Source organism: Canis lupus, chromosome 2, assembly GCF_011100685.1.
Source record: "Canis lupus familiaris isolate Mischka breed German Shepherd chromosome 2, alternate assembly UU_Cfam_GSD_1.0, whole genome shotgun sequence".
Lineage (NCBI taxonomy): Eukaryota > Metazoa > Chordata > Mammalia > Carnivora > Canidae > Canis > Canis lupus.
Window position 1 is genome coordinate 50,724,102 of NC_049223.1, and position 13,034 is coordinate 50,737,135.

The 13,034-nt window shown below is 40.7% G+C and overlaps 1 protein-coding gene across 5 annotated transcripts in view; it reads left to right on the forward strand.

Annotated features, from left to right (window-relative positions):
* Positions 1-13,034, forward strand: part of NLN (neurolysin) — a 94,450-nt gene that overhangs the window by 47,117 nt on the left and 34,299 nt on the right. For all 5 annotated transcript variants that reach the window (XM_038530728.1, XM_038530731.1, XM_038530730.1 and 2 more), the window contains 3 exons: positions 3,477-3,584; positions 6,661-6,763; positions 7,602-7,762. In XM_038530728.1, the coding sequence (XP_038386656.1) occupies positions 3,477-3,584; positions 6,661-6,763; positions 7,602-7,762 (372 nt within the window). The remainder of the gene's footprint in view (positions 1-3,476; positions 3,585-6,660; positions 6,764-7,601; positions 7,763-13,034) is intronic.

A 13,034-nucleotide genomic window follows, 5' to 3' on the forward strand; every position in this document is an offset into this window, starting at 1 on the left:
GGGCCTGATCCTGGAGACCTGCGATCAAGTCCCACGTTGGGCTTCCAGCATGGAGCCTGCTTCTCCCTCTGCCTGTGTCTCTGCCTCTGTGTGTGTGTGTCTCTCATGAATAAATAAATAAATAAAATATTTTAAAGAAAGAAGGTGGGGAGGATTGCAGAGAAATTAAGAAAATGTTCACTGATTTATAATAAAATTCTAAAGAATGATAATAAATCAAGGTATAATCTAGTGGTATAATATATTGGGGAAAGTACCAAAGTAAGAATTTATAAAATGTATTTCTATGCATTTTTACTAATCAATAGCTGAGTGAACTAAGATCATTTAACCCCAGTTTTCTTGTTTATAAAATGAGTATACGAGCATATGTGTCAGTGTGTGTGCGCACATGTGCCCACATTCACACTTTCATGTGAAGCCTCTTTGTTACAGGAGGAGAATAGGAAGAAACTAAATCTCCTCACCACAGAGATTAAAGTAAATCCGAGCCTCTACTGTCAGATTATATAAACTGGAAAATTTCTCAAGGGCACTTTAGGCCTTCCCCCACCCCTAACGAGGAGAAACTTCACCCAAGGAGGTCTGAGACCTGGTTCAGATTCAAATGGATTAAATTCTTATTCAGGAAGGAAGATGCAGTTACCACAGAGCAGTCCAGAGTATTGGCTGCTTTGCTCCTAGAAAATCATTACACAGTGATTCTGCTCTTGCCTGGAGATTATAAGGGAGAATATTCATATGATCAGCTCAGGAATGTGCTTTAGAAGCACATATCAGAAGTGCTCTCCTCCTACGAGAGCCCTCCAGAGATTTCTGAGGGCTCGGAGTCTGACTGGCGGATGATGCCTGGTTATAGTTGAGTCAGAATTTTGTTAAGGGTCATTTTTGTGGTAAGTCAAACATTTCAGTACAGATAATTAGTCATTTTTTTTAAATTAGACCTAATTTGGGGCAGATTTTTCTCAGAACATCCTTGTACCTGTTGATGCCCATCTTATCTTTTTAGGGAGTCGGTCGTTTTTACCCAGTCAAGACCAGGAGTTTGAGTTTACTCTGCCGAGTATGCTTCTAGGCTTTTTGAAGGACCAGCTCTGTGCTCCCGAGATACAGCGGGGCCGGGCACTCCTAGCATGTGAGCCCTTCCTGACCGAGCATAGCAAAGAGGGAGAAATCTGCTCACGGCAGCTGGTGGGCCTCGCAGTGAGCCTCTGTTCTAAGCTCAGGGCCCTGGTGACCAGGTGAAGCCAGGAACCCGAGGCCCTGGTACACTGCTGCCCAGCAGTGTGCCCGACTTGCCCCGTGGCTCACTGCCCTGCAGGGAAGGCCTTCTGCTCTGGCTCTGGGCCTGCTTATTTGGGCCCCTCACAACTTACCCAGCTCTCCCCAGACCCTCCTCATGGGGAACTTTTTTTCCTCTGCTACACATAGCTCTCGCCTAGATGCTCCCCAACCTTACAGTATCCAGTATTATATCTTCTAGAAACTCCGGTTGCTGTGCCCCACACCTCAGGACATACTTCCTGGTGCTGTTAAAACCAGCCTTGATCAACCCAGGTTAATCACATGCCCCTGAACTCTGTGATTCGAACGGCTAGCCATCCCTGAGGGAGCCAGCCCACAGCCCTGTTCTCTCCCTGGCCATTAGGGATTTCTTCCCACTGCAGGCACGTGTTGCTGGGATCCCAGTGTGTGCCAATATCAGTTAGGGGGGGTTCCAACTCCAGTCATGCCAGCATGCGCAGAAGTTCTCCAAGGATATAAAAGAAGGTTATAATGGAAAAAGGAGTCTAACTGTTCTCTGCCTCCACTGTGAATAAACGCAAAGGAAACTGTGAGTAATGTATGCACAAAAGTGCTTTAGTACTTAGGACCTACGATTTTGTATTGGTAGGCAAAGTGAGATACGGATTGCTGTATCGAGTAGTACCTTTAGTTAAAATACAACTATTTGAGGGCACCTGGGCAGCTCAGTCAGTTAAGCATCGGCCTTTGGTTCAAGTTGGGATCTCAGGGTCCTGGGATTGAGCCCTGAGTAGATCTCCCTGCTCAGAGGAGAGTCTGCTTCTCTCTGTGATTTCCCTCTGCTTCTACCCCTTACTCATATGTTCTCTCTCTCTCTCCCAAATAAATAAATAAAATATTTTTATTTTATTTTTTTTATTTTTTATTTTTTATTTATTTATTTTTTTAAGTTTTATTTATTTATGATAGTCACAGAGAGAGAAAGAGAGGCAGAGACATAGGCAGAGGGAGAAGCAGGCTCCATGCACCGGGAGCCCGACGTGGGATTTGATCCCGGATCTCCAGGATCGCGCCCTGGGCCAAAGGCAGGCGCCAAACCGCTGCGCCACCCAGGGATCCCTAAATAAATAAAATATTTTTAAAAATAAAATACAGCTATTTGCCTGTTGCAATAAAATATGAAAAAAAGCTGCAGAATGATTGCAGCAAAAGCCTTACACCAGCAATCTAAAATGCATGTTCTGAAGCTAAAACTGTGTTCCTTCAAAGATGTCTTTAGTTGGGAAAATATAAAACTCAAGGGTGGGCAGCCCAGGTCTTGGAGAGAGAGTGCACCCAATGGTAGGTCTCTAAGGCTCTAGAGACACGTGTCCCTTATTGGCTCTCACCCAGGCTGAATCCATTACACCTGCTAAGTCTGTCTGGCGTCCCCATTTCCTCCCAGGGACCATGAACTGACCAGCCACCCAGATGTGCCATGTCTGTCCTGCCACCTGTTTTGAGAAAACATCTGGTATTTTTATTAGCTTGCTTTTGCCGGGAGAATTCTCCATTCTTTTGAGTGATGTTGTTTTGCTCCTGCATACAGGTTCAAATGTTCTGTCTAGCTTTCCTCCTTTTTGTGCAGTGTTGACTCATTTTCCCAGATACTCGTTCATATGCTGCTTGCTGTAGTCTCTTGATCTCTCTTGCCAAATGACAGTAAGGCATTTTTGAAGTGTTGGAAGCCTTTGGCTGGGGTTTTAATCCAGCTGTCCTTGTTTGGTATGTTGGCAAAAGAATCCCATTCTCCATTTGTGTAGAATTTGCCCATTATTTCTATTCCTGCCTCTCAAGTGGAACCAGGTTAGCAAATGATAGAAAATTAAATCCAGATGATTCGTGATAAGGAATACGTTCTTTGAAAAAGACCATGGTCATAGAGAATACTCAGAATGAGATTATGCAAATGTTTCTATTATCACACTTTCAAGTGGTACAGGCATTTTTTATTCTGATGTGAGGCGAGGCAGTTCTGTTTAGCTTTTTTATTTATTTAATTTTTCCCTTTTAAATGAGCAAAGCTCACTAAGGCATAAAAGAAATTAGGTCTTCAAAAGAGCCTGCCTCGTAATCACCTGTGTGCTTCATAGCCCATCAGAGATGATGAATAAATTTGCTTTGGTCTCATAGTTTATAATTTACCCATGCACTATTGTAACAGAAATGGTTGTCATACCCTTTCATTTCAGGAAACATCTGATCTGAGTAAGATAAAACCTGAAGCCAGGAGATACTTGGAAAAGTCAATTAAAATGGGAAAAAGGAATGGGCTCCATCTTCCAGAACAAGTTCAAAATGTGAGTTTATGTTTCTTTTTTCTTATTTGAAAAAAAAGAATAAATAAAATACAACAGAAAACAGGTTGGAAAACAACACATTTGTATTATGGAAAATAATACGTAATACAAATCCATTTCCAGTGTATTTGGTAGTCAGTGGTTTTAAATTCTACAACTCCTTTCAACCTCATGGTGACTGACAACTGATAATCAGAATTTTTAATCCTATGCAAATTACATTTGTTTCATATGTGCTGGGCTTATTTTCCGTTCTCCATTTTATATTTCCTTATGGCTATTTCCAGGTCTTAGTAGTTGATTTGCACTCTCACTCCCATGGTCATTGGTAATAAAATTTTTATGATGGAGAGTTTTAATACAAGCACTTTGGAGTGGAATACCCTAGGATTAATACAGTTCACCCTTGAACATCCTGGGGGTTGAGATAACAATTCCCCTGCACAGTCAAAAATATCCACACTTCTGACTCCCCAAAAACTTAATAGCCTGCTATTGACCAGAAGCTTTACCCATAACATAGTTGATTAACATGTATTTTGTATGTTATATGTATTATATATTGTCTTAAAGTAAGCCAGAGAAAAGAAGTTATTATTGAGGAAATCAAAAGGAAGAGAACATACATTTATAGTACTGAACTTTATTTACTGAAAAAATATCTGTATATAAGTGGCCCTGGACCATTCAAATCCCTGTTGCTCAAGGGCCAACCGAATATGAGGACACATTAGCTACTGAAAAGTGCTCCTCAAACTTTTTCTTGTCTGATGCTGATCCTGTCTTCCATTATCAGAAGTAAACTCAGCTACAGAATTAAATCATTCTTCTTGGACAGGAAATACAACCCTGGATCTGTTTCCAAGTCATTCTTCTAAACAGTAGAACAGGAAACAAGTGTGAAAGATAGCCAAACCAAGTGATGTCAGCCTAGTAGATATAACTGAAGGTACTACTGAGATACAGGTACCTTTCTGTCACCTAAACGCCCTTTGAATACCTTGTATCTTCCTCAACCTAGTTAGAGAAATGTGACTGATCTGACTTACGTAATTTACCTTATGTCTTCTGGGTCACTCATCATTTCTGTTTGGGGCATTGTATTAGTTGAAATATGTTTATTTACAATTGATAAAACCCTGTTGACTCAGTTTAAACAATAGAAAAGACTTATTTGCTTGTATAACTAGAAGATCCACCATCCAAAAGGACATAGTGTCAAACTTCCTCTCATGTCTTAATGGCCTGCATTGGATCATATGCCTAATCCTGACTCCCCTTTTAGTCAGGAGAATGCCAGGCCTTGCTAATCAGAACCAGTCAGTACTACAGTGGGGATGGGATTACCTGAATGGTATAGGGTCACATTCCTGAAATTTCAGATAGGATCAGGTCCCACCCAAACTACATGGCTAATGTAGAATGGGGGAGTGGTGGTGGAAGGGAGCTTGAGGTGATAACCCAAGTGTCCAAAACCAATACTGCACAGTATGTGTTAAGTCAGCAGACTCAAATTAAGTGTGCACCAGAATTATCAGGTTATTCTTGTAAACATTAGAAACAGGAAACCAGTGTGAAAGACATCCAAACCAAGTGATGGTTTACAGCAAAGCTGTTAAAGCTCTGAGTACAGAGTCCCACCCTCTGAGAGTTTGTGTTTTAGTTGGTTTGGTTTGGGTCTCAAGAATATACATTTCTAACAAACTCCCAGGTGATGTTGGGGTCAGGGCCATGCTTTGAGAACCATTATGGTTCCTGAAATTTCATTATCCAGCATCTTTAGAATATAAGACAGGTTAATATAAACATTTAATGTTTTTTCTTGTGGTTTCCTTTTTTGCTTCCTCTGATTTCCCACCTAATATTTTTTATGCAAATGTTAAGGCCCCTATTACCTTAGTTTACAAAAGTCTATAAAACTAAGACACAGCCTTTTTTCCAAAGCAACCATAAAATTAATTATCTGTTTACTTCAGCACCAAATGTTGATTTCTACATTAAAACTCTGAATTGGAAAAGATTAGAAATATGTTAATTAGGGGTGCCTGGGTGGCTCCATCAATTGGGCATCTGCCTTCGGCTCAAATCATGGTTCCTGGGTAGTGGGATCAAGCCCCATATCGGGCTCCCTGTTCAATGGGGAGTCGGCTTCTCCTTCTCCCTCTGACTCTCCCCCTTGCTCGTGCATTCTCTCTCTCACTCACTCAAGCTCTGTCTCTCTGTCTTTCTCAAATTAATAGATAAAATGTTTTTAAAAAAATAATTTTAGGGCAGCCCCAGTGGCGCAGCAGTTTAGCGCTGCCTGCAGCCTAGGGTGTGATCCTGGAGACCTGGGATCAAGTCCCACATTGGGCTCCCTGCATAGAGCCTGCTTCTCCCTCTGCCTGTGTCTCTGCCTCTCACTCCCTCTGTGTCTCTCATGAATAAATAAATAAAATCTTTAAAATAATAATAATAATTTTTAAAAAGAAAGAAAAATGTTAATTATTAACAGGCTACTACAGTCATTCATTCACCCAACAACTATTTACTATCTGTATGTACTCTGTACCAGAGTCTGCTTCGATTATACCTAAGTTTATTTAGTTCTTACAAATTAGTTCTTATGACTAATTTCTAACACATCACTGGGATTGCCTTTTGTAGGTGTTGCATACAGATACTCATGTTGCATACTGATACTCTGTATCAGATACTCATACAGATACAGATACTGCATAGAAGACTTCAAGAAACTATTTTATGAAACACATCTTTAAAAAAACACTTCCTGCAGGCTGGACATAGAAGCCAATCTTCATGTAAAAGTGAAACTTGTTTGAACAATGGCATTAAAAATGAAAGTTTCGGGCAGCCTGGGTGGCTCAGCGGTTTAGGGCGCCTTCTGCCCAGGGTGTGATCCTGGAGTCCCGGGATCGAGTCCCACTTTGGGCTCCCTGCATGGAGCCTGCTCCTCCCTCTGCCTGTGTCTCTGCCTCTCTGTGTGTGTGTGTCTCTCATGAATAAATAAAATCTTTTTAAAAAAATGAAAGTTTTGTCTTATCGTTAATGTTCTATATCTGTATCTTCTGTTTAGGAAATCAAAGCAATGAAGAAAAGAGTGAGTGAGCTATGTATTGACTTCAACAAAAACCTCAATGAGGATGATACCTTCCTTGTATTTTCCAAGGCTGAACTTGGTAAAATTCTGGGGTTTTTTTTTTTTTTCTGGTTAAATAGTATAATTTAGAGAAATAATGTTACCTCACCATTTGCCAAATCAAAGTTGAAAGAATTCTTTAAAAAATGATCAGGTAGGGATCCCTGGGTGGCGCAGCGGTTTGGTGCCTGCCTTTGGCCCAGGGCGCGATCCTGGAGACCCGGGATCGAATCCCACATCGGGCTCCCGGTGCATGGAGCCTGCTTCTCCCTCTGCCTGTGTCTCTGCCCCTCCCCCCCTCTCTCTCTCTCTCTCTCTCTGTGACTACCATAAATAAATAAAAATTTAAAAAAAAAAATGATCAGGTAGTTTTCTATAGAACTCATCACCCCTTCAACAAAAAAGACAACCAAAGCATGCCTAGATTTTATTCTAATAAGAGTATATACTATTTCTAGAGATAATCCAAAGGAGATTTCATAATATTTCCTGGTAACTTATGCTAGTGTTTAACAGCCTTCAGTGCCTTGAAATTTTTTGCTTTATAATATCTCCTACAGTGTAACTTTAAGTAGTCTGTGCTTAATCTGTTCTGAATCTTTTGTGGCTTAGCTTTGCCTGTTCCCCATCAAAACACCATCTGTACAAGTGCACTGAAGCCTATTCATATTCTGAATTACCATCTCCTAAGCCACCGTCCTCTGATCACCACCCCCATTCTAGTAACATCAAAATGATATTATAAGGATTATCATTATTTTACTTGAATCTCAGTTACTTCACAGAATTCCTAGAGCTTCTTAAAGGCATCATGCCAATTGCTAAATACACTAATAATGAGTAGAAAAATAGATGAATGAGAAAATGATTTTTTGCAGGTGCACTTCCTGATGATTTCATTGACAGTTTAGAAAAGACAGATGATGACAAGTATAAAATTACCTTAAAATATCCACACTATTTTCCTGTCATGAAGAAATGTTGTATCCCTGAGACCAGAAGGAAGATGGAAATGGCTTTTAATACAAGGTGCAAAGAGGTACTCTGAATGTTTTGTCTTTCTTTTGTTTTTGTGGAAGATTTTAAGAGATGGGTTTCCTTTGTTTACCCATGTTGACATCAGCTCAGAAACCAATATGCCTAGTTGTGTATTATGCCTCCTAATTTCTTAAAGCTTTTAACTTTCTCCTTGCTCAGTGGCAGCCTTGGTGTGGCCACATCATAAGCTGTTTTCATTAAAATAGAATGGTTTAAATAAACAAAAGTTGTATTCATTTACCAAGTCAGAAGTCTAGGCCTCTCTGTCCTCAACAAATGACTTCCAAGGCCATACCAGCTCTCACCATGTCCCAGCCTTTAGGGAAGAGGGAAAATAAAGCACCTTTAAGAAGACCTTGAAATGATGTACATCAACTCCATTCACAACCCATTGACTCAGATTCCATCATCTTGCCATATCTAGCTTCAGGGGAACGGGGGGGAAATGTAGTCTCTGGTTGACAGCCATGTGCTTAGCTGAGGGGATTCCACTGCCAAAAGGAAAAAAGGAAGAATTAAAAATGCCTTCTGAGAGTCAGCTGGCCAGTTCCTCCACAGTCTGCCTCTTGGGCCCTCCAGATAACTGTGAGCACCTTTTTGCCACACCTAGAACCCACTCACCATATGTCAAATCGTAACGAGTTAACTGCCTTGAGCTCAAAGACAAGCCTGTCTGGAGTCCTCCCCACTTGTAGCTTCCTCATGATCTAGCAGCTTATGAAAGAGAGAGCATGTTGTCTGATCTGTTCATCCCCAACACACACACCCACTGATGGATTAGGAACGCAGTAACCACACTAAAAACTCCTGTTTGGAAAAGGAAAGAATGGGAGACATATGGCAGGCCCATACCAATTTTCAAAAACTGGCAGAAATTGTGAGGATACCTTGCTTTGATGAAGGTCCTTGGATAGCTCCTTAAAGTTACTTTTTTTTTTTTTTTTCTAGCAGTAATTAGCAATTGTACCGCGCGATCCCTGATTTTGCCTGCCAGGAATTCTTTCTTGTCTGTTGCCCTCTAGGACCAAATCCTGGGCAGCTACTAGTCAAGATTCCTGCTCATGCTGGTTTGAAGTCTGAGGATTGCTTTAGGGATCAAATAACCACAAGCTTTTGTAGGCCAAGTTCATGATGCCTTTGGTAATATAATTCCCTCAAAAATGTAGTAAGTGTCTTGTCTGTTTGCTTCCAGTCAGATTCAGATTAAAATGATTATACCCAAGTAATACTTTTGGTCAGTAGTTCCTAAGTCTTCTAGATTTTTTTATATTGGCTCCTGTATCTTGTTCATCTTGCTTTAATAGAGTCTGCTCTGGGGCCTTCTGAAACAGTAGGCTTGAGGAAGAAGACAGTATTCTCAAACTACTCTCTGTAATTCAATAACTCTAAGTGAGTCTTTTCTCTTGATCCTAGGAGTACAGAGCAATGGCTCCCCCAGACATCTGAGGTCCTAGATTGTACGCCATGGACAAAACCTTGGTTAACAGAAGTCTTTTCCTTCTATCTTTGTAAACTGAACAGTTCTCATTTGAGTTCATCTCATGCAATCTTTCCAAAAGCCACACATAGCAACACACATGCACCAACATTAGATGTCCCCAACAGTCCCCCTAGGGCTAAGACTTAGTAGGTAATTGTCCTGCCTTCCAAGTTATGATATGAAATCATTTTAACAAATGTTGCCCATGGTATAATGAGGATTGCCAGCTTCCTAGCCTGCTGTGTCTCTGTTCCCACCTTCTACTCCTGTACATTTTTTCATTTTTCTTATGGCAGTACCCTATTCCTAATATCAAACCTCTGTGTGTGTGAGGGTACAGGGTAAGCAGGGTAAGCAGCTATACAAAAGCCAACCAACAGTGCAGTGACTCAAATAAGATAAAAGCTATTTCTCTTCAGAAAGGATTAGTGGTTGGCAGAGGCAGGGGACACTGGGGAATTGCTGTTTAATGGTTACCAGGTTTCCAGTTGGGGTGTTGGAAAAGTTTTGGAAACAGATAATAGTAGTGGTTGCCTAATAGTATGAACTGAGTGCAATTAGTGCCACTGAATTAGACACTTAAAAATGGCTTAAATGGGAGTTCCGGCAAGAGTGGGAAGGAGAGTGGACCCCAGAGAGCCCTAAGCAGCTGCACCCCCCAGTGGCCCAGTCACCATCACTGTCACCACGCGCAACAATTGGGGGGAGGTGACCCTGCCCTCACCTCTGCAGCACCACAAGGTCATCACAATGAAGGTGTGGAGAACGTAAAGTGGTTCACTTTAAGAAATTGATGCAGTTCGATCAACAGAAATGAGACCAAGGTGTTTGTATACCAGATTGCCAAAAAGAATCACCCTGGGAAGTACCTGCTTAGTGTAGGGAAGGGAGAGGCTGGAGTCTGGTGTGGGAGGAGGAAAGGGTAGGGAGGCAGCAAAAGTGCCAGGCTGTGGTGGAGCCCCAGCTCAAGGCCATAAATATGCAGCAGGTGATAACTGTTAAAGATGCTCTTCATTGCAGGAGCCTTCCCCACAGTTACCCTGCAGAAGTACCAGAATAGTGAGGATGGGGAAGGAGGAGGACTGGGACAGTGCTCCTGAAAGGCAAGCCCCACAGCGCCAGACCTCCCATAGACCAAGTTCCCACTTGACTATGGGCAGCAACCACTCTTCCAACCCTCGCCCGCAGGGAGAAGCACTGGAGGGCTCTGACCAGCGGACAGGAGAGCAAGGCAGACCAGTGAGACAGTGTGTATGGGGGTTCAGACCATGATCCCACAGGGCTCCTTCTTGACAGAGCCTGAAGTGGAAAGGAAGGAAAATTAAGATGAGGCCCAACATCAACAGCTGCCTCAAGGTCTCTGCCAACTTAACTCCAGTGACCCACACAGATGCTAGAAAACCCCAAACCACAAGATTCCAGAGACAAACTCAGCCAATCTACTTCTGAGAATTGGTAGGCTCGTGAGGCTGGGGGCACTAAGTAAATGCGGTCTTACCGTCTCTACTATCATCCGGTTTAGCTGGCCAACAAGAAGTAGTAAATATGAATTTCCAGCAGTAAGAAATAAACAAGAGATTGGAGCCAAAGACTTTAAGTGCTTGCCTTTTGCCCATTGAGCCAATAAGGAGAACTTCTAATCTGCATTATCTATGCAGCCTGAGGTTTCTATTATTTTTACCTAAAGCTGTCTTTTGGTAATGATAAACAGGTTGGGTTTGGTTTGGTTTTTTAGCCTGGTTTTTCTCAATACGCCTTTAAAAGTTTTTAAGTTGTTTTGTATCTGGTCAAGTTAAGATTTAAATTTAAGAACCTAATTTTAAATTTGTAATAAAAGTTTAAACTTGATTTTTTTTCAAAGTCAGCAGATGGCAAGCACCTGCTAATAAAAGTCTTAAATAATTTTTTTCAAATGGTTAAAATGGCATTTTTATGTTATATGTGTTTTAACACAATTTCTAAAGGTGTATTTCTCTTGCAACTAACAGTACAGAGGTGAATGATCCAGAGTTGGAGGAGATAGCTCTGCCATCCTTGGTATCGTGGCTTCCACAGTCATTGTTGTCACATGCAGTTCACAGCTGACAAGACAAGCATCTATAAAGAGATAACCCGGGAATTTTACTCATGACCTCTTTGCTAGTCCCTTGTTCCGTTGCATATCATGTGGCCACAGCTAGTTTTAAGAGAGGTTGGAGGAGGTAGTCAAGGTATCATGTGTCCAGCAAAAACTCAGAAAATTCTTTTACTAAAAGAAAGAATGGGGGGAGGGGGATTTTGAGAAAATTGTCAGTCTAGAGAGAAGTCTAGGAAAACTGAAAAAGATGGGAAAAACTCAAACTAGTAAACTTTAGAACTTGAGTTATGTATTTCTCTTATCCATATTTCCATTGTAGTTTTAAAATAATGAAAATTAGAGTAAATAATTATTTAGTATTTGCTCACGTACCAGGCACTTTTCTGTGCACTTGACATATATTCTGACTTGAGTCTTCGTTATCACCCTACGATTCAGCTACTTCTATTGTCCACATCTTAAAGATGAGAAACCTGAGGCTTAGAAAGGTTAAAGGACTTAACAAAGGTCAAATAAATAATAAATGGTAGAGCCTAATTAAGAACCTGGATAGACTGACCTCAGTGTGTGATCTTCCTTAGAAACAATTAAATATGATTTAATCATTGGGGTAATTTTTCTTTGACTTCAACATTTATTACTTTCTCCAGGAGATTACTTTTCCTTTTATTATTAAAAAATAAAGCAATATCATTATTTATATTCTTAATACATACAAAACAAAAACAAAAAAATGTGTAATGATTTGAGATGAATGTTCACATTGCTATGCAACCATCACCACTATGTGTCTTCAGACTTTGTCATCTTTCCCAGCTAAAACTCTGTACCCATTAAATACTAACTCCCAATCTTCTTTTCCCCAACCCCTGGCATTCACTGCTCTATTTTCTGGCTCTATGAATTTGACTCCTCTAGGAGCCTTATGTAAGTTGGAATCATACAATTTGTGAGACATATTTTGTGGCTGGCTTATTTTTACTTAGTGTGATGTCTTGACATTTTATCCATGCGCTAGCATTTCTTACCCTTTTAAGACTGAATAATATTCCTTTGTATGTATCAACCACATTTCCTTTATTTATCCATTGATGAACACGCTTCCACCACTTGGCTATTATTCACATAATGTTGTAGTGAACACAGGTGTATAGATATCTTTTTGAATTCCTGCTTCCACTCTTTGGGATACATACCCACACGTGGAACTGCTGGATCATATAGTAATTATGTGTTTAATTTTTTAAGGAATTGCAATACTGTTTTCCACAGCAGCTATACTTTTTACATTCATATCAGCAGTACACAAAGGTTCCAGATTCTTCACATCCTCACTAACACTATTTTTCTGTATTATATTCTTATAATATAGAAATATATGTATTTCATGAAATATATATATTTCATTATATTTCTATTGTTTCTATAGTAGCCATACTAATGGGTGTGAAGTAAAGTGGCAAACTAGTGGCTCCTTCGTGGCTCAGTGGTTGAGGTCTGCCTCCGGCTCAGGGCATGATCCTGAGATCATGGGTATGATCCTGGGATCCAGGATCAAGTCCCACATCCAGCTCCCCATAGGGAGCCTGCTTCTCCCTCTGCCTGTGTCTCTGCCTCTCTCTCTGTGTCTCTCATGAATAAATAAATAAAATCTGTAAAAAAAAAAAGTGGCAAACTAGTGTTTACATATATTTATAATACCAAAAACAAATGTAA